The 22,500-nt window shown below is 39.8% G+C and overlaps 1 protein-coding gene across 5 annotated transcripts in view; it reads right to left on the bottom strand.

Moving 5' to 3' along the window:
* Positions 1-22,500, bottom strand: part of patj (PATJ crumbs cell polarity complex component) — a 155,741-nt gene that overhangs the window by 92,503 nt on the left and 40,738 nt on the right. For 4 of the 5 annotated variants that reach the window (XM_067596050.1, XM_067596047.1, XM_067596048.1 and 1 more), the window contains 7 exons: positions 13,514-13,723; positions 13,179-13,238; positions 5,812-6,126; positions 4,956-5,031; positions 2,713-2,767; positions 1,334-1,414; positions 1,152-1,223 (listed from right to left, as the gene is read on the bottom strand). In XM_067596050.1, the coding sequence (XP_067452151.1) occupies positions 1,152-1,223; positions 1,334-1,414; positions 2,713-2,767; positions 4,956-5,031; positions 5,812-6,126; positions 13,179-13,238; positions 13,514-13,723 (869 nt within the window). The remainder of the gene's footprint in view (positions 1-1,151; positions 1,224-1,333; positions 1,415-2,712; positions 2,768-4,955; positions 5,032-5,811; positions 6,127-13,178; positions 13,239-13,513; positions 13,724-22,500) is intronic. The other variant, XM_067596051.1, reaches the window with a different exon arrangement.

The following is a 22,500-nucleotide window of genomic DNA, read 5'->3' on the forward strand; positions in this document are numbered from 1 at the left end:
CACTATACTGTTATCGGATATAAGCCATCAGTATGTTTTTTGGGTTAATTTAGCAGTCTGTCATGATTTGATAGCACGAATGCTAACGCTAGCTAATGCTAATTGGCGATTGTCATTTCCAGTAAGTGCACAACGGCTGTGTTTGATTTGACACAACACTACCCTGCCAAAATTTGCGAACTACGCCAGTAAGTACATAGTGTACACAGTGTACTACATGAAAGTGCTCTAACAGAAGTATGTGATTTAAGACACAGCTTTAGAGTCTTTAGCATGCTAGTAGGCAAAGTAGCCTAGCAGTAGCTAACAGCAACAATGCTAACATGTTGATGTTTAGCATGATCATCATGTTAGTTTAGACACACAGAGTACAGTGTCTGATGGAAAGATCATTAGTTTTGCAGGTATTTGGTCATAAACTAAAGTACTGGACGAGATTAGACTTTGACCAGATGGTGGCGCTAAATGAAAAGTCAGTGGATCAAAGTTATTACAGTTCATCCTGAGAGGAACATGAATGTGTGAAACTAATTTAACAGAAATTCATCCAATAGCTACAGAGATATTTCACTAAAAGTCCGTTCTGTAGCCTTGGTTGCTAAGGTGGTTGCTAAGGTGTTTCCATGTGTTGTTCAGCTCCAACATGTACGGATGGATTTGAGAAGTTGACATTTGGAGTAAAGAAGGAGACAAAGAAGTGAAATCCTGCTACTATAGTTTGTTTACGTAGCCTCTGGAGCCGGAGGAAGCTTCCTGAAGCTGACCAATCAGAACAGAGTGGGCTCATCAGGAGGCGGGGCCTTAAAGAGACAGGAGCTAAAACGGCCTGTTTCAGACAGAGGCTGAACTGAGGGGCTGCATAAAGGACCAGTAGAAGATAAATAAGGAGTTTTTAACTGGAAATCATGCAAAGATATTCCAGTAGAGCCCCAGAATATGAACATAGAGCCTTTAAATCAATGATTTTGTGGTTTGGAGTCAGTGTGCAGGCGTTTTCATCAACATATCACTAAAAACCACAAATGTTATGGTCAGTCAGAGGATCATCAGGGGGGCTTCTCTGGATTACCTGGACCAGGTGTGTTGGTTCTGGATCACAGGTGGACTTTACTCTCTTAATGTTATGAATGTTTGGTGTTTGTGTGTTTTACCTGCGGGGGGGTCCCCAGTGACTGAAGGCAGGAGTCTCCTCTCCCTCCCCCTCCTCTCTTTCAGGAAGATCACTGTCAACACACACACACACACACACACGCACACACGCACACACACACTGTTAGCTTCAGGTTTGTGCAGCGACGGTTCTGATTGGCTGGAGGTGAAGCAGGTGTGCTACCTGTGGCCTCCTCTGAGCGGGAGAGACGCTCCTCCTTGACTGCGTCTCTTCCTCCTCTCAGTGTCAATCATCCTCACAGACCTCCACACAACAAAACAACAACAACAAACACATTAAAACTAATTAAATACACCTGAAATTCACTTCCTGTCTTTTTAAACTCTTCTTCTCTTGTTGCAGCTGTTCAAAGAAAATAAAACAACTAACTAACACACTTTATGTTGGTTTCACTCCTTTCCTCTATACTATATTTATCCCGTTTAATAGGTATGTTTATGTTTATGTATGTATATATATATGTATGTGTATGTGTGTGTGTGTGTGTGTGTATTTATGTGCTTGTGCATATGTATATATCTGTATCTATGTTTTATATTCTTTTGTAAAGCACTTTGAGCTGCATTTTATGTCATGAAAGGTGCTCTATAAATAAAGGTTATTATCATTATTACTCAAAGAAAAAGCAGCAATATGACAGTAGAAAATATTCCTTTATTACAAACACTGCAGTATGTTCACTTTAGTGTTTTTAATGTTTCAGTCTGTTTCATTTATTATCATCTTTTAGTGTTCCTAGTCTGTGAAAAGCTTTCTAGCTACTGTTTTGAAAAGTACCATACAAAAAATATTATTATCATTATTATGATTCTTCTTATGATTCTTCTTCTTCTTCTTCTTATTATTATTATTATTATTATTATTATTATTATGTGGCTTTTTGACACTGATCAACAGAAAAAGAGCCTTTTAATGTCAAAGTGAAAACAGGTATTAATATACAAGGTGATTTAAATTAATTAAAATATAAAATACATCCTGTGTTTTACTTGTAAAATCTAGACCTCAAAAGTGTTGTTCAATGTTTACTTCCTGAAATGTAGTGAAATATAAATCAGTCAAACTTTATTAGATGATTGATAAGCTGATAATGAGGCAGAACAAATGTGAACAGTAAATCTATGAGACTAATGTGCATGAAAAATAAAAAATATGTAATACATAGATTAAAAAAATAATAATAAAATAGAGTGAAATAAAAATGTGGAAACAGAAAATAAAAAAAAAAGATTAAAAACAGACAAATAAAATAGATGAGGAAGATAAAAGATGAATATGAAATAGAAGGATTCAAGTAAAGTACAAACACCTCAAAACTGTACTTTGTATTTAAATTCAATACTTTAGTAAATGTACTTTATTTGATTCAGTCACTGGTTTTACTTTGTCACCAGTCTAAATATAATGCTGGGAGGAATAAACACCAGCATGTCACCAGCAGAGGGCGACACAGGACTGATGAAAAAGACACAATCAGGACAGAAGAGGAAGAGGATGAGGATGAGGAGGAAGAGGAGGGAGATGGATAAAGAGATACTGACTCTGTGTCGGTGTCGGTCAGCGTGAGCTCAGAGTCGGCTTCACTGTCTCTGCAGTCTGGAAGATAAAACATTAAATAACAGAATAAGACTCACACACAGCTGAATGATGATTCGGAGGTTTTAGTTTTGTTCGTGTTTTATTATATTTCACTGAATCTGTTTTCTTTCTCTTGATATTTAAGTTGTTTTATAGTTTTGAAACTGAGTTATAAGTATTTTGTTTTATGACAGAAATAATGAAAACCAGACGCAGTAATAACTAACAACAGTACACGACCTCTGTGTTTCATTTGAACTCTGAACTTGAGGAAACAACTGAAATACTTTAACTTACTTATTAATACTTTAATTTCTAATATGACCGACTTACTTCTACTTCACAACAGCTCAGAGGGAAATGCTGCACTTTTTACTTTTTACTCTAAACTTAAAACTCAATGAGATTAAGATTTTACACACAGGAGATATGATATCAAATATGATTCCCTGTTAAATCAGCTCCACTTCGAGCTGCTACGACAGTAAAATGCTGCCTCCACATTCACACATCAGTAATAATAATACATTAATACAGAACTGTATAAAACAGGTTAAAACATTTATCATTGAACGTACGGAATATTTGTCATCCTGAAGGTTCAAAGAGTCTTTAATCAGAAGAGCTTTGAGTGTTTTTAAACCACCTTCTGGGTTTTTCAACCATCGCTGGTTAAAGATTCCTTCACGACAAGTTTAAAGACACAGAAGAATACTCTGCTTTGAATAATAATTACTATCTGTAATATGTAAGTTTCTCCAGAAAAAAAGTTCAATTAGCTAGTTTGAAATTCTTACAATAACACCTCCCTCATTAGAAAACACACCATCTCTGAATCTGGAAATATTAATTACTAAAGTTTGCCTGCTGAACACCAGACGTCTCCTGTAAAGTTCATCTCAGTGTTTGTGAACTGGAGGCTTCAAGTTTCCACATCACACATACATATATATATATATCTATATATATCTATATATATATCTATATATATCTATATATCTATATCTCTCTCTCTCTCTCTCTCTCTCTCTATATATATATATATATATATATATATATATATATATATATATATATATATATATATATATATATATATATATATATATATATATATATATATATATATATATATAGATATAGATATAGATATAGATATAGATATATAGATAGATATATAGATATATAGATATAAATATATAAGCTGCATATGTAACATCTGCCTCTTGCATGTTACATTAAATACATTAGTTGAGCTTTAAATGGTCAACATGTCGAACAGCAAAATCTTTTAATATAGAAAATAATTTTGTCAGTAATTTTACCTTCATTTAATAGTTGTAAGGTTTACATATTTGTGTTATTTTCATTATTTTATGCTGTTATCTTATATTTAATATTTAATACTTGGCTAAATAGTTCCCACGGTAACGATGCAGCTATAAAGCCCGTTACCGTGGGAACCAGTCAGACCAGGTGAGTGTGTGACTGTTAATGGAAACCTGTAAATAATAATGTACAGCTGATCTGAGAGAGACTTTATTACTAATTATAATGATATTGACATTCAGAGTGATTATCTATGATTCATCTGTATCAATAATCTGTAATATAGTGAGTTATTGATCCTGGTCGAGTTTAGACCATCGGCCCTGTGATTTGTTATTTAACGGTTTTTAAGCTTCGTCACAGAAATCATTTATTAGTTTTGTAAGTTTCCTTTGATTATGATTTTATTGATGTTAAATAGTTTTACAGACCGAGCTCGTTTCCCTCAGATCCTGACGTGCTTGTAAGCAATAAACAGACAAGTTTCCACATCACATTTATAGATATATAAGTTGCATATTGGGCCATGATTGGCTCAAAGCTAGTTGTGATGTCAGAGATCCTGCTGAGATTTAAGTTGAGCTCAGAGAAACTTTCCTCCTCCAGCAGATGAATGTGAAAACAAGCTGTGCTCATACATCATTCTGCTGAGAGAAGAACAACAACATCCAGCTGGAGGAACCAGAAGAAAAACAGAGTGGACTTTAATTATCTTTAGAGGAACTGATGGTTACCTCTGTGACCTGAATATCTACTAAAACACCAGAGGAACAAAGTGTCTCCACTGATCCATAACCTTGGAGATTTTTAGGAGGATTTATAGTAAATTTGCAGAGGTCTGTATGTATAAATACACAGTTCAGATTCTCTTTCTCACCTAGAAGCAGGTTTCCTATCGACACCATGTTCTCCTGATCTGATCTCGGCTCCTCCTGATTCTCTCTCCTCCACGTCTGAAAGAAAAAAACACTCCAGTGATTCTTCTTCATGTTTGGATCCACCGCTGCAGTGGGTCACATGTTCCTTCATCATCAAGAGTTTAATCATGTTAGTTAGTTTAGAGGTTTAATCATATGGAGCAATCGGCACAATCTAAGCTGTAAAAGGTTTATTTCTCTCTCTGCAATATTAAACTGTTTAGCAGTAGTAGTCTAGTATTCATTACTTTGTGTATATGTGGACGTTTGCTATTGTGTGCAATCTTATCTTTGGTTTTATTTCTCTCTCTTCCTTTTAATATTTGTTCTCCTCTTCTAATGCAGAGTGTCGTGTTAAAGCTCCTTTGAGGTTTTTTTGCACTTCTGCTTCACGTTTTTTTGTTGTTTTTGTGTTTATGCATGTGTGTAAACAAATAAAAATCAGAAATGGTTCCAAAGCAGTAAGATAACAACGAGAGAGGTTTCTCGTAGACGCCACTGAGCATGTGCAGGAGAGCGGTTCTGTTTAGTTTAGTTTTGTTTCCTTCATATCACAACCTCTCTGTACTGTAGCTTCTCTGACAGATTTACAGTCAGGAGGTTTACACAGAACTACTCTCCAGAGACTGAAAACGTGATGCTGTTATTAGTCTTTGGAGCCGATTCTAAACAAACTAACGAGACCAAACTCTTCATGATGAAGGAACATGTGACCCAGTGCAGCAGTTTCTGGACAACAACGGAGGAATAAGATATATCAGAAGATATTTATTATAGCAGCTGAACTCCTCTTGCTGCTGAGCTCCACAGACTCACCTCCTCCTCTGCTGCTCCGGCCTGGACGGAGGAGGCGAGCTTCCACTCCTCCCATGACGGGGGAGCTTTTCTGGGGAGGGAGCTCATCCTCTCCTCGACTTTCTCCTCCATCTTCTCCTCCTCCTCCACCACCTCCTCGTCGTCCACGGCCATCTCTCTGCCCTCCTCCGCGGGCAGCAGGTCGGAGGTCAGAGAGGAGGAGGTGTAGCGAGGGAGACCTCCATCCAGGATCAGCTCCGGCTCCTCCTCTTCTCCTTCTTCTTCTTCTTCTTCTTGACGCAGGTCTTCTGGCAGGATGGAGCCGTCACCGAAACCCTGAGGAACAAACAACCAGAGGTCAGAGGTCACAGCTGACAGTAGTGATGATGATGATGATGATGATGATGAAGGAACAGAAGACTAAATGTTCCTCAGAAAGCAAAAGTCAACTCTCACTGTGACTTTCAGTGGAAATATTTAATGTTTTAAACATCTTTGTGGTTCAGACTTAAGGAAACGAACTTTCCTCTGACTGGTTTTAAAGACAGATGAGTTTATTTTTCTATTTATATAAATGCAACTTATTGTTTTTGTTCTGTGATTCTCTTCGTTCTGTTCACCTTTACTAACAGATATTAGTACGGGGGTGAATTTTTTTATAACTCACCTGTTTAAATGTTATTAAACCGTAAAGTTCTGCATAATGAAGGACATGGCTGCTTTGAGTGACAGGTCCGCCAGCCGCTAGGTGGCTTGTTTCAGCCATTCGGCCCGCCTCTTTGCCCATTTTTGATTGGCTGGGAGTTAGGCAGCGTCACGCACTGCCAAGATGGCGACGGCCGGAGCGGCTCGCTTTGAGCTTCAAAACCGCTCTTCAGAAACCAACGAGTGACGTCACGGTAACTACGTCCATATTTTTATACAGTTTATGCTTCACACAGACAGCTTCCACCTGTCCGGTACACAAACACCAACGCTCGCTGCTGATTGGCTGGAGTCGAGACAGAGCTGTGTACAGACACCAGTGTTTCTTCAGCGTTTACACAGAAGGGATGGCTGGCAGGCTGTGAGATGTAATTTGACAAAAAGTTTATGGAACAATCTTTCTCCAGAATCACTGACTCTACCTTTAAGTTCATCAGAAACAATATAATGTCCAGACTGACCTCCAGATATCCACCTGTCTGATACGGACGGATCTAACAGGTTGTTCGTTATGAAACATCAAATATAAGGTTTGTGTGTTAAAGTGTCTTTCTTCTTCTCTTTTAACTTAAATGTCTGAAAGTAAAGAAGATTCTGAGTCAGAGGACGTTTAAAAAGATAAGAAGAAAACCTGTTTTCTGTCTGTTTCATCAGTCCAGTGAATCATGTTTTCATGTTTTTTTGAAGAATCTACCAGCAGCTCGCAGCCGTCGGCCTTCAGCAGTGAAAAATCTCACTCACACTAAATCTAAAACTTGACTTACTTTGGACATTAGCCTTCATCTCTGAACACATAAAGGTTTTCTCCAACTCCCCAAAGAGCCTTCCTCAGCAGATATCGAGGGGATATCCTGTTCTTAACATTACAATGCAGACATTAGCCCGCGCCGGGAAATATTAATGACAACACTTAGGCTAATTTTCATCGACGAAGCCTCATCGTCAAGGACTCTGTTCCTCTTCTTTTTAAATTGGGCCTGGGACGCCGGCCCATCACGGCCGTATAATGGAGGCGAGGAGCAGACGGCGGCAGCAGCAGAGAGCTCATAACGCTAACAGGATGTTCTGCAGACTGATGTGTATTGGCCGTGACTGCCTGGCCACATATTCATAAGATTTAAAGACGTTGTCATTTAATATCTCTGCCATTAGACGATGAGGACGGTTGAGATGTCGAGTCGGCTGCTTCAGACTCTCTGCAGCGTCTCAGCGGAGGAGGAGGAGGAGGAGGCGGCGGCGTGCTGCAGAGTGTCAGCGTGCTGCTTCAGCCGTGGGTTCAAACTCCGTCACGCTGAGACATGTTGTCACCTGAATGTCCAAATCCTTAAATACCCATAAACAGTGTCTGGTTCTGTTTTAGATGTTATATCTGATCTGGATCAATAAAACCTCACAGTCATGCAGCAGAACTCCTTATATTACACATCTGGATCACATCTGTACTTCTGATTAATTTCATTATCGATTCATCTGTTAATTAGTTTATAGATAGATAATTAGAGTAGTAGAGCTGCAGCAATTAATCGATTAATCAATTAGTTGATCTACAGAAAGTTAATCTGCAACTATTTTGATAATATATAATAATCACTTTAGTCATTTAATGCTTTTCTTCATCATTAATAAAGTAAACTGATTATTTTCTGACACAAAACTCCTGATCAATGACCTGCAGATTAATCAATAATGATCTGGACCCAGATAAGTGTCACATTATCACATTACAGCTGATACATCTAGTATTTATGTGTTTAACTGCTGACATCAGACCTTCTTTAGTATAAAAGTATAAGAAGAATAAAGAAAAAGACACTTGAATAATTTGTTAACGTCACTGTTGATGAAGGTCACATGACTCTCCCTCATTAATTACAGAGGAGGAGTGTAAATACAGTATTTTATTACTGACCTCCACCTGGAATATTTATGATGCTCAGATGAGGCTTAAAGTGTTTCAGTTTAGTTTATAAGAGGAAGATCAATACTGATCAGATACAATAATAACACAGCTGTGCTCAGCAAACGGACAAACATGAAGAATATTATTAAAGCTTTGAATCATCTTTCTAGCTGTAAACCTCGTGTGTTTTTGTCTTTCTGCTATAACTGTGTTATAATCAGCTGACTGAAGTGAACTCGGTGTCGTGTCGGCAGAGTAAAGGACAGAAGTGTGGGTAAAGTTGAAGGTTGGAGTTTCTGTGTTGTTTGCTGACTGTTAAACTTGCAGGTTTTTTGTGTCTGGTCGTGGTGTTTTAATCGGTGTGAGCTGCAGTGGAAGCGGCTCTTCATCAGCACAAAGCAGATCAGAATAATGTGATGGCAGCAGCAGCTCGTCTTCTACATGTGACCTCTAAAAGTTAACGAGGTGTGGATGTGTAACGGGGGGTCTCTCTCTGGTCAGCGGGCTGGCGTGACAGAGAACGATCCGGCGTTGAAGTGACAGCGCCGACCCGGCTGTCTTAATGGAAACCCATCAGAGACCTGTGGGCTGTGAAAAAACCTCTTCAGCCAAATGGGCTGCATATAAAACAGGAAATAAAACCGCAGCGCCGAGGACGGAGGACAGAAAGTAAAACAGTAGCACGCAGCAGAGTACAGTAGAAACACGGCAAGCAGCTCGACACCACACAGAGGACGATGATGGTGGAATAAAGGTGGAGTCCACTGAAATGACATTTATTCATCTTGTTATGAAGTCATTTAGATCCTTAGATGCACATAAATGTATTACTAACTAATTATTATATTATGCACAAGATGAGAAGAAGAAGAGGATCAGCTGTTTCAATAAATTCCCCAAAACAACATCTGTTAATGTTCAAGAGGCAGCGTCGTCTATGCATGTAGGGAGGAAGTTGTTGCTTCATCTGAAGGACGTGATGCAAACGAGACATGTCTTTAATAATCGAGTTATTAGTTAATAATGTGTCTGCATGTATAAGAGACATTTTTGGCCAGGTGTGTGTGTGTCCATGCAGTTCTGAGAGGACGCAGAGACGTTACTGGAACTTGATTTTAATGAAGTCATTTAAAAAATATTTCTTCTTTTTTTTTTAAATAAGACCTCACGTCTTATTTAAATAATTATCGTGTGGCCTTATTTAAAAATAAGGCCACACGAAGCCTTTCTGAAGCCTGTTGAGTCTAAACAGCACAACTTCATATGTTACACAAATGATCTCATCGCACAAGATATGTGAAGCAGTTCAATAACTATAATAACAATAATATCACTGTTATTATCTTACATGTATAAGAGAGATACGGACCTGTGTGCTCACGACAAGGATTTTATTAACTTGTGAATACACATTATTATCTTGTAAGCTCATTATCTGAACTTTGAGCTCATAAGTTACAGTATTAACATCCATTCAGGATGAACACAAGATAATAAGATGTATTCCAGTCTGACTCTACGATCGATGGAGTTTCTATCAGACCTTTAGTCTTTAGAGGCTCCGTAGTTCAGAGACGGACAGAGAGTTTTATTTGAGATTTAAACTGATCACATTAAAAACTCTTTTTACTGAGATGTTATCAGCAGACGGAGTCAGAACCAACGTGCTCGCTCACAATGACGAAGAGAAAACACTGAAGCAGACTTGTTGCTGCAGAGAGAAAAACTCACATCTGCACAAAACATCTGCTTCTACTCTGTCAGTACTGCAGTAGTATTTACTGCAAGTACTGCAGTACTGCGTGTACCCAGAGTGTCCTCAGAGTACCCCCCAACTCCCCCCACCGACGCCCCCCCTCCTCCCCCCTCCACCCCGACTCACTTAAGAGAGAAAGCTGCTGTTGAGCTGATGGAGCACTTTATACCATCCAGCTGAGTCAGCAGTTTCACACACAGAGAGGAGGAGGAGGAGGAGGAGGAAGGAGGAGGAGGAGGAGGAGGAGGAGAGGAGAGGAGAGAGAGGAGAGGAGAGGAGAGGAGAGGAGAGGAGAGGAGAGGAGAGGAGAGGAGAGGAGAGGAGAGGAGAGGAGAGAGGAGAGAGGAGAGAGAGAGAGAGGAGAGGAGAGGAGAGAGGAGAGGAGAGGAGAGGAGAGGAGAGGAGAGGAGAGGAGAGGAGAGGGAGGAGGAGGGAGGAGGAGAGGAGGAGAGGAGAGGAGAGGAGAGGAGAGAGAGAGGAGAGAGGAGAGAGGAGAGGAGAGGAGAGAGGGAGGAGAGGAGAGAGGAGAGAGGAGAGAGGAGAGGAGAGGAGAGGAGAGGAGAGGAGAGGAGAGAGGAGAGGAGAGGAGAGAGGAGAGGAGAGGGAGAGGAGAGAGAGAGGAGAGGGAGAGGAGAGGAGAGGAGAGGAGAGGAGAGGAGAGGAGAGGAGAGAGGAGAGGAGAGAGGAGAGGAGAGGAGAGGAGAGGAGAGGAGAGGAGAGGAGAGGAGAGAGGAGAGAGGAGAGGAGGAGGAGAGGGAGGAGAGGAGAGGAGGAGGAGAGGAGAGGAGAGGAGAGAGGAGAGGAGAGAGAGGGAGGAGAGAGGAGGAGAGAGGAGAGGAGAGGAGGAGGAGAGGAGAGGAGAGAGAGAGAAGAGGAGAGGGAGAGGAGAGAGAGAGGGAGAGAGGAGAGAGGAGAGAGGAGAGAGGAGAGAGAGAGAGAGAGGAGGAGAGGGAGAGGAGAGAGGAGGAGAGAGGAGAGAGGAGAGAGGAGAGAGGACAGGAGAGGAGAGGAGAGGAGAGAGGAGAGAGGAGAGGAGGAGAGAGGAGAGAGGGAGGAGGAGAGAGAGAGAGAAGAGAGAGGAGAGAGGAGAGAGGAGAGGGAGAGAGGACAGGAGAGGAGAGGAGAGGAGAGGAGGTGAAGGAAGGTGGAAGAGGAGCAGATGAAAGTAGAGGAAGGAGATGAAGGATTGAAGTGAAAGATAAACAGATATTAATAACAGCGTCAGGATGAATTAAGGACGTCGACAGGAAGGAAACGTAAACAAACATGGCTTCCTACAGAGACGAGAGTTTATTAAAGTGATGAAAAACTGTTTTCTAGGAAACATCATGAGTCGAGTTTTCATCCAAACGAAGCACTGACTTTAAATTAACTTCCAGAAAACGATCAAAACAGAGTGAATTCTTGTTCCTACAGCTGCAACTAACAATCACTGTCATTATTGATTCATCTGTTGATTATTTTCTCAATTAATCGATTAGTTGTTTGGTTTATAAGATGTCTTGTCTTGTTTTGTCCACAACACAAACACATCGCCCAGCTGATATGATTGGAGGAAAAAGGGTCATGTGACCACTTGTTGGAAACATCTGGCTGTGAGCTAATTCATAACAAATAACTATGATGAGGTCTGAAGTTAGTTTGTATCTACAGGTTGGAACAGAATCAGTTTTTTGTCTGTGTGACTTTTATAGTTTTATTTCTCTGGACTGTTACGTTCAGGTTGTTTAGGAAGGTTTCATATGATACCAGACATCTCGCAGCAGCAGGGATGTTTGTATTTACAGTGTTGATATTAGATATTAAACTACAGTAAACAGAGTTTCAGCTGGTTTCTGTAAATACTACGGCTGGATCTCAGCACCGAGACCACGTCTCTCATCATTCATCAGCTTTAGACTGACGCCGATGCAAACCTGTTGGATTTTCCACGGAGATAAAATCCCGTCTGCACTGCATCCATTCCTCTTCATCCCTGTCACGCTCTACATATTTATTTACATTTATTTATCTCTCCATTTACTTTTCTTTATGATCAAACGCTCCGGCAGCGCTGTTCATCTGATATCCAGACCAATAAAGCAATCTGAACAAGAGATAAAGAGAGAGAGGAGAGATTTACAGGAGGACGTGGACGGGAAGATGAAGAGAGATGGAGGGAGAACAGAGAGTCGGAGAGAGAATGATGTGAAAGAGGAGAAAGTCTTAATGGTCCAATTAGTCTGGATTGACTTGATTAACATCGCTGAGAGAGAACGAGAGAGAGAGAGAGAGAACAGAGAAGTATGAAGGCTGGAGTGAGAGCTGTATATGTGGCCAAAAGTATGTGGACGGCTTTTTCCTGACATTCATTGTCAGTATCATCGACGCCCCTAAAACGTCCCAGGCGACCTGTTCTGCTCCGTTTGTGGACGAGTTTCATTCACAAAGAAAGAAGAATGAGAGGTTGCTGCTGTCAGAAAGCAGCAGACACGTTGATCAGTGTCAGTCGTCGTATCAGAGCAGCTGCACTGTGACACAAATAAAGAGGAAACGCTTTGACATGAAGTTAGACGCTAAAAAACATCTTTATAAAGCAAAGTGACTGATATGAGACGAGGTCATGTGACAGTCAGAGATATTAGAGGAGAGAATATTACAGACTATTTATTTTGCTTTAAGTTTGTTTTAGTTCTATATTTTCAGATAAAAAATAAACGTCAGATGACTGATAAGACTTCATGATGAGGTCAGATGAGTGTTTTTCCTCCTGTGAAGTCAGACTGACTGTTCACGACTCGTGTGACATCTGAACTCGTGAAGTTTCGTTTGCACCTCAGAGAGAATTGTAAGAAAACTGGTGAACGCCACAAATTCTCTTTAATCTCTCGTACGTGTCACTTAAGAACAAATCGAGAGATTCTGCCATGTTGAAACACAAAGAAAAAAACAATCCAGACCAAACATGCATGAAACAGGATGTCCACTTACTTTTGGCCATATAGTGTACAGTGTGAATGTGTGTGTGTGTGTGTGTGTGTATGTTACCTTTGGAACAGGCAGGTGTGTGTTGTTGGGAGAAACCTGGCTGCTCTCTGGTCCCTCAACCTACACCAGCAGGATCCAGATCAGAGTGAAATCAACACATGAAGCTGTGAGAGAACAGATCTGATCTGCAGCTACGACCAGGAGGACTCAGCTACACTCACAGCTAGAAGATCTGGACCTAAAACTAGAAGGTCTGGACCTAAAACTAAAAGATCTGGACCTAAAACTAGAAGATCTAGACTTCAAACTAAAAGATCTGGACCTCAAACTAGAAGATCTGAACCTCAAACTAAAAGATCTGGACCTCAAACTAAAAGATCTGGATCTGGACTTACCACCAGAGGCTTGCGGATGCCCAGGCGGACGGTGCCGGGTGGGACCGACTTCAGGACCTCCACGGCCTCGGCCAGGGTGAGCAGGTCCACCTGGGTCTGGTTGACCGACACCAGCTGGTCTCCAGGAAGGAGACCCCCTTGACGCTCCGCTGAACCGCCAGGAACCAGAGAACGGATCACCATCACACAGCGACCGGGATCCAGTGGATCCTGCAGAGTTCATGAGACCAGTTGCTTATATATAAACACACTAAACACAAATAATATGTTTCACCAGCAGGCCGCAGTAGTGAAAAACAGGAACTTGGCTGCAAAATGAAAACAAGAATCTTGGACCAGAAACTAATTAGATGCTGTTGGTCGTGCAGCGTCCAGACGTTTCTGCTGATGCGTCTCTAGGAACGAAGAAGAAGTGACGTCCCGGTTACATCACAGCCAAAAAATAAACGACACCATCGACTTCTACACTAAGTTCTACACTAACAGACAGAAGCTTGAAATGTTGAAAGCACATAAATGTATAAACACATGTAGACATGTTGCTATGGTAACTGCAGTACTGTCTGTAGACCAGTTGGGATCCATTGTTGTAGTGAAACAAGCTGCGTTATAATATAAGAACATTTAGTTTCTATTGAAGTCCATTTAAAGGAAAATCAGAGATGAAACATGTTAGAACTGAACTATTATTACTGAGTTTCTGGGCCTGAAGTGACTTGATGACATTCAGGTGTGATGAACAACAAGCCAACGTGAGCTGGGATCTTTTATACCTCGCCACTTCTTCAACATATGTTTTCCATCATCGGTGGATTTCCTCTTTGTATGATGAGTTATGATACGGATCTGTCAACATGTCAGACATCGAGCTACTGAGTTTACTCCTGAGGGCTCCGCACTACATGATGTTCCAGTTTGTCTTATTGACACATGAACACGACGCCTCAACTAAAGGTTTCTTACATTCCTTAAGATGCATGAAACACAAAGAAAACACCTCATATCAGTAGTTTTGCAAACATTCATTGAAGACAACTGGGATTCACTTCAGATAATCTTGTTACTGGTGAATGAAGCTGTTTTCAGTCAACATTAGTACTTGAAGAGTTATTTAAACCCGGCTGTTAACGGTTGGAGCCGCCAGCAGTTTCGACTTCAGCACCAGCTGTGCTACTGGGAGGTTCCCAGTCAGAGGGACAACATTTACTGGGCTGCCCTTCATTAAAAAGCACAACATGAGAGGCTTTTGCTCCAACAGTGAAGCCGGCGAGGACGTTTCAGCAGAGGAGTAACGTTAAATGGACCCAACTCCACTGAAAAAAATGACTATATAACATAACAATGATTGGTGATTGATCAGTTGTTGTTCATTTAAGTCACATTTTTACTGAAACAAGTCACATTTACCTACAGAACATGTGCTGAATTAAACAGTGGCTCCTAACTTTATTTTTAAAATATCATCATGTTGCTGCTTTACAGACGAGGTTTATTTTAAACTGTGTGTTGTTATTCAGGGTCGGGGTTGGTAGGAGCGTTTCACAGCAGAGAACTGAAACTTAACTTTATATAATTAGGGATTTTTTTAATCATTCAAATTTTGCTGGCGGTTAATTAAACTCATAACACACAGATTTTAATTGGCTATGGAACCAGATTCCAGACCTGGTTTTCCAGACCAGTTCAGTACTGAGTGATGCTTTATTATTTCCTAATTTCATCAAAGCTTTGTGGGAAAACAAAATGTGTAATTTGGTATCAATTATGGAGAAAATAAATGTAACTTTAATAAGTTTAATTAGCTGTAGTGAGTTTATATGAAGCTGTTGATTTCCAGAAGAACTACAAGTAAATATCTTTTCATCATATATTTATTATTATTGAAAATTAACTGTTAAATTGTATGTTTACACCTAAAAACTGTACATTGTTGCATGTTCAGTAACTTGACATTAATTTGTCATTTATAGATTAATTAGATATTTTACCCATAATTAACACCAAATGACACATTTCTTTCCCTGAAACCAGGAAATGATTATTATGCTGGAAAAACACTTTGTTAATGTGAAAACTAAAGATGTTTATATATTACAGAGAGAAAAAAGGAAACTAATGAGACAAAAGTGAAATAAAGAAGGAAGCAGCAGAGAGACGGCAGGGGGAGACAGAGACCAGAAAACACACACACACACACACACACACACACACACTCACACTCTCAATGAGCCTGCCCTCACAGTCACCATCAGTGAGGAGGTCAGAGGTCACAGATCAGACGGAGACAGAAGGTAGAAATGATCTGAAGGAGCAGCAGAGACGCCGCAGAGCCGAACAGACTCGTTAAAAACAAACACTCATTCATGACATTAAAAACACTGAAACGTGTCAACAAGCAGCTTCAGAGACGCTCGGCTGTCGTTCAGCAGCAGGAAGTCGATGTGACGTTAACTCCAGTCAACAGTTCACATTTAAAGACGTTAAACTCAACATCTGTGTGACTGTAACCGCTGTTCTACCATCTAATATCACAACGTGGTCCAGTTTCATCTGATCATGTGACGTCGTGTCTTCAGGTTTGACTGTTAGATCGACCGTCACCACGGCAACAAGCAGTAAAATAACTGCGAGTGAAGTAACATGAAAACATCAAGACAACTTCTGCACAACTTGTTTTGCAACAAAGTTGTTAAAATGACGTTTTTGAGCAGGAAGGAAAAATGTTTTATTTGTATTTAGTTCAGTAAATAAAAGTTGTTGATAATGTTATTTAATGTTAGTGGGAAACGTTTTAATAACGCTCTGAAGAGGCTGATCAATAAGACATATTTATTAAGAGGCTTCCTCCTACTTACAGCTAAGTGATCACATGATTGATCACATAAAGGAAACAGCCAATCAGAGACATGGATTCTTTATTATCCTTTATTTCTGCAACATTCTTCATTATTTAAAACAAAATATCTTTACAGTTTATTAAATGTGAGTTTTTAAAAAGTTATAAGTTTTTAATTATAATAATTATAATAATAACAGGAAATTGTCTGAGACGGAAACTAAATTAGCAGACGACTTATAATCAGAACCATTTAGATCAATGACGATGATCAGAAAGTGATTGATCGTCATAGCAACGCAGATTTATTATAGTTTGTTTTATAAATATAAATAAAAAATATAAGAGTAAAACCTCTCTGTTCTTCATGATGCTGCATCAGTAACATATTATTGATCAGGATCAATCAGACATTTAACTGGATTTTACACTCAGAACGAGTTTTTATTCTCAGGTTTGTGAGTAAAAGTGAAGAAATTGTACTTTTATCTACTTTTAGCAGTTTGATAAATAAACAGTAACAAACAGTCCTGAAATAAAAACATTAATATATACATAACGTCTGTCTAATAAAATTATAAATATTTACAGAACTGGCTGATGTTTTATTTCCTCATTTCTTGAAAGTTTTTGTGGAAAATAAAACATGAAATTTGTTTCAAATTTTTGGAGAAAATTGAGACGAAGTTGTGAGACATTTTAATATTTAGTTGTTGTGAGTTTATACGCAGATTTCCAGAAGAAGTTTCACTTTATTTATTGAAAACTTTACTCTTCATATAAGTTAAATTGTGTACATTAATCTGGCAGTAATTAACGAGACCTTTAATTAGCAGCAAATGAACCCTGAGAACGTTTTTATGAGTTTCTCTCAGATCTCCTCTGGTCACACAGATGCTGAGATTATGAATATATTTTGTCTTTTTAACGTTTAAAAGCAGCTTTAAAATAAAAATAAAGACGTTAGGATGTAACGATGTATTAATCATCCGATTATAGATGGAGAACTCTGACTGGAGTTGCAGAGGAACCAGGAGGACGCTGGTTCAGGTCCCGCCAGCATCCGAACACCTCAGAGACTCTTAGAAAACGATAAAACCTTCTCCTGGTTGGAGCAGATGTACATTTTGTGAATTCCCCGGTGTTGCAGCCTGGGCATCGCCCGCGCTGCAGTACGAGCTGCTGTGCCAAGTTTCAGGCTGCCAGAACAAAGCGGCGCTGTATTTTTAGACAGAAACAACATGGCTACAGGTGGTGAGGAGTCAGAACTCAAGTCCTCCACTCCTACAAGATCCTCCGGAAAAAGAAAGGCCTCCACTGTCAGAGAGAGGAGATATCAGAAACGTAGGAGAGAGCGTGAAGAGCGAAAATAAAGAAATTAAAAATGTACTTTGCCAAAAGTAGTGAAATGTTTCATACAGTAACAGAACAATGAGGCTGTTTTGGGGTTTTTTTTGGATATGTAGGTTGCAGAGAGTCTATACAGAGTCGGAGCTTTATGGTTCCTACTGAAATAAACTCAGAGTCAAAGTATTTTTAGGAGCTCCGAGACTCAAGGTGAGATTTTATATTTCTACTTTAGATGCATTCGACACCTTTCAGGACCTCTGAGGTTTGATAAGAAAAGCAATTTCTATACTTTTCTCTTCTTCTTTGTATAATATATGGACTTTATTAAAGAATGCTTTTGGTTTGCGTCTGTTTTTCCTGTTTTGGGCTCTTTAGTTCTGACGTTCAGTTCACATTTATAACAGTTTTATATGATATACATTATTTTACAGGCTGGACCCTGAATATCATCATCTGTGTTCTGCTTTGATAATAAATACATACAGCTGCGACGATCAGTCAAACAACAGAAACTAGTGGCAACTATTTTCATTTTTTGATCAAAAACTCTCATTTCAGCTCCTCCAATCAGAGGATTTTCAGTTTTTCTCTGTTTTATATTATTGTTAGTTTAATATATTTGGGTTTCAGACTGTTGGTCGGACACAACGAGGGTCACAACACCCCCATCTACCATCACACGCCGGGCTGTATGACTGGACGGAGGAGAGAGTCAGTGTTCTGAGCATTTAGTTCATATTAATAGATTTGTGCTCTCCTGTTAGTATTATTTTGTTCCTCGTTGTTCGTTTGCTGCGGACTCACACTTGAGCTGATATTTGTTTACATTTTGTGATCGTCTCCATTATATTTTGTCATTTAGCAGATGATTTTATCTGAGGCGACTCACGAGGTGCCAGACAAACGTTTTTTGTTGTTTTTTTTAGAATGAAAGTAAGAAACGACTGGATGTAAAAACGTGCAAAAGAAAAAACCATAAAAAAACAAGAGTGTTGGGAGTTTTCAGGAGTTTCTTGAATAAAACGAGCAGGTCAGCAGAACATGTGGAGCTGCTCATTAGATCAATAAACCAACGATCAATGGATTCATCGATTATGAAGATGATCATTAGTTGCCTTTTTGAAAAGATGAAGAAGTTTCTGATTCCACTTAGTGTTTCGTCTGTCAGCTCACTATTTATAAGCTAAAACCTGTTATTTTATTGATAAAACTGACTTTATTATTCATTTTCATTGGCTGTTACTAATAACGTGATATTCATGAGAACGGACGCTGCGTCTGAACGAGTCGTCTGTAGTTTTGCTGTAATGTTCAGCTGTCCACATACATTTGGCCATGTAGTGTGACTGTACAGCAGCACAGATGCAGATATTTATCTTTATTTTCTACAGTATCATTAAAGTTTTAACGTCTTTTAGAGAATAAAATGAAGCAGATATTCGTTTCCTTCTAAACTCACCTGGACTTGATCCAAACCAGAGTCCAGTATGATGTTTATGACAAGACTCAGATAAAAACATCATCTTTTTTTTAAAGGTGTGAAACTGGTCACATTTTTAAAGGTGTCAGGGTTTTTTTTTTTTAGTGGAAACTATCAGGCCGAGTCCAGACCAGACAGATCAGATCAGCTCTTCTCTTATTGCCTCCAACCATCTTTCACTCAACTCTGACAGCCTGAGAGTCAGTAACAGGAAACACTTTGGCAGGAACAACGCACCGACATGCCCTTGGGCGAGAGATATAGAGGGAAGACAGGGAGAGAGAGAGAGAGAGAGAGAGAGAGAGAGAGAGAGAGAGAGAGAGAGAGAGAGAGAGAGAGAGAGAGAGAGAGAGAGAGAGAGAGAGAGAGAGAGAGAGAGAAGTTGTTGCAGGTCAGTTTCACTCTGCAGTGAAATATTTGACTCAGACGCTCAGATTGTTTCTGCTTTTCACCGCCGGAGAGTTTAAATCATTTTAAATATGTTTGTTTCTCATAAACTCAGTTAAAAATGAAGATTTTCTCTTGTTTATTTCTTTGCTTTTGCTGCATTTTTATGTTAAAGTGACAAAACATTTAAAAGATGTTAATTTAGTTCGTCTTACCTTGTTTTATTCAGTCTGTTTCATAGTATGATCAAATATCTGTCAGTGGAAACAACGCTGCATAGATTGTGTTTAAGTATCAGCAAATATAGAAATAAAGAATTAAAGAATCATGACGTCTGACGGAGAGGAGACACTTCAGAGACCTGAGGACTAGTTTAAAGAGTGAATGTGGTGACTTTCTGCTTGAAAAGTGAGAACATTTTGCAAAGTAACAAAAATTCAGGACGATAAGAAGATTTGTGGAAATGGAGGAGAATCTTTGAGATATTCAGACGACAAAGACAAATGAAGAAAGTAAGAAAAATACTTGAAGATGAGAAGGTTTCAGCTGTGGGGACGTTTCAGGAAAGTGAGCAGATTTTCTGACAGAGAGGACAGTCATTCTGAGCGAGGACATTTTTAGAATATAAGATTTTTGCAAACTGGAGACATATTTTGAAAGTGAGACTATGAACCTTCTGTCTGATGGTTCTGATGGTTCTGATGGTCATTTTAATGTTTTCTTTGTGTCTGTGTTTATTCAGTTATTAAAGTATTTAAGTATTGTCTCCATTCTCAGATGGCTCATAACTCCTACTAAACCTACAGCATGCAAACAGATCCAGTGTGTGTGTGTGTGTGTGTGTGTGTGTGTGTGTGTGTGTGTGTGTGTGTGTGTGTGAGTCCAGCTCATGTTTCCAGTGAAACCAGAGGCCGGGTCAGACTGGGTAAATGATAATCTGCCCAGCTGGGATGATCCTGAGCCCTTCAGGCAGTGTAAGACCAGAAGTTCGTCTCCCCCCCCCCCAGAGGTTTCTAAAGGGCCCCCAACACTTTAAATCCACAACACCTACTGCTGCTGCTGCTCAGTCTGCCAGACTGTCTGCCGCCGCCACAGCGAGCCTGACCTCTGTGATGCTGTATATTCCTCCTGCGGGGGGGGAGGTCAGAGGTCAGACCATACCTACAGAACAACAACATTAAAAAGGTGCGTCTCCCTTTGGTGTCCTCCCACACGAATACTCATCATCTGCTGCTGGAAACAGGCAGGAGACGCAGAGAGGAAGAGGAGGGATGGACGAAGGAATAATCGCCATCAGGACAGATGTTTCATTCTGTCGTCATTCAACTCTGAACTTCTTTATGTTGGAACCAGGCTGCAGAGATTCGCTCCCGTTCAGCCACACGAGCTTCAGTGATCATTTATAACCGTTATGTGCCCACAAAACTGGACCTGAAAGACGAGAACCAACCTCTGATCTATAACAACAAACTGGATGGGAGAACGTGATTCTGATCCATGTGTACGAACGTTTAGGAGACAAGAAACTGGCGACAGAGACGATGAGTTTATTATATTATTATTATATTATATTATTAATTATAAACATTCAAACCAGCAGTGATACGGAGCCAGAACGAATCTATAAGCACCTTTCAATATGAAAAGATATAAGCCGACAAATCTTAAATCAACGTTTGCACAACGTTGGGTTTTGGAGTAAATATAAATGAACCCTTTCATGCGTAGCAGTCACTACAGTGGACAGCTGTTCAAAAGCCGTTTTCTTATATATGCATGGCGTTTTAACACAGTGGACTCTAGTGCGTCGTCCCATACGCTGCCATCCATTGGCCAGCCTCAAAACCAAGATGGCCGCCTGCCGGCTGGAAATGCTCCTCAGCTCAGGAATATCTGGCCGATCCTTCTATAGTAACAGACCCTTGCAGGTGAATAACATTTTGTAACATCAAATAACAACTAAGGAGTAATACAGTTGTTAAATTTTCCAAGCATTATGTGTTTAAAAAAAAAAAGTTCAATTTAATTTTTTTTTCATGCCTAAAGAGGGATAAAAAACACAAAAAATCCTGACTGAGGTTATCATAATTCATGCATGAAAGGGTTAATACAGTGTTTGTTGTAGATGTTGAGTGTGTGGTGTAAAAACTAACTTCTAACTGGTTAACTGGGAGCTGACCAGCTGCACAGAGTCCAGTAAGAACTGATGTTGTTTATGGTTGTTTTGAGTTACACACAGAACTTCAACCAGTCTGCAAACAGGGAAATAAACCAGTAAAAGTCTGTCGCTGTCCTTCCTCTTCTGCTGGCCGATACGCTGACTCTCAACACCGATTGGTCAGGCGTCTCCAGACAGAGAGACACGTGAACATTAATATGCATCGACCAGTTATGGCTGAATGTGGGCGTGTTGCATTCGTGTGTAGACACGGTTTTATTAATCTGATTCAGCTTTTGTGTGAACGTTCACTTTAAATATGGATCCTTCACACTGTTTAATAAACGAGACTCCAGGTCTGGCTCGGTGGGGTTGGATGGCGTTGAGGTCAGAGCTCTGCAGACCAGTCAAGTTCCTCCACACTAAACTGGGAGAAACGTTTCTTTATGGAGAAGCTATTATGGTGAAACAGGAAAGAGACAAACAGCCACAACGTTGGAAGAACACGACTAAAATGTGATTATATGTTGGAGAACTGAGTTATTTACTGATAGATACAACACATGTTAATTAGCTGCAGTTCATTCATTTGCATTAAGTGATGAACTGAAGTCAGATCTGATTCTGTTTTAAAGCACAAACTTGTTTTCTGCTGCTGAAGTGTGAATTCTGGTTAAAGAGAGAAACTCTGAGGAAATGTTAAATATTCTGATGATATCAGCTCAAGACAAAGATCAGCGACTGAACCGGTTACAGAAGATCAGCAGGAGATTTGT

Source organism: Thunnus thynnus, chromosome 8, assembly GCF_963924715.1.
Source record: "Thunnus thynnus chromosome 8, fThuThy2.1, whole genome shotgun sequence".
NCBI lineage: Eukaryota > Metazoa > Chordata > Actinopteri > Scombriformes > Scombridae > Thunnus > Thunnus thynnus.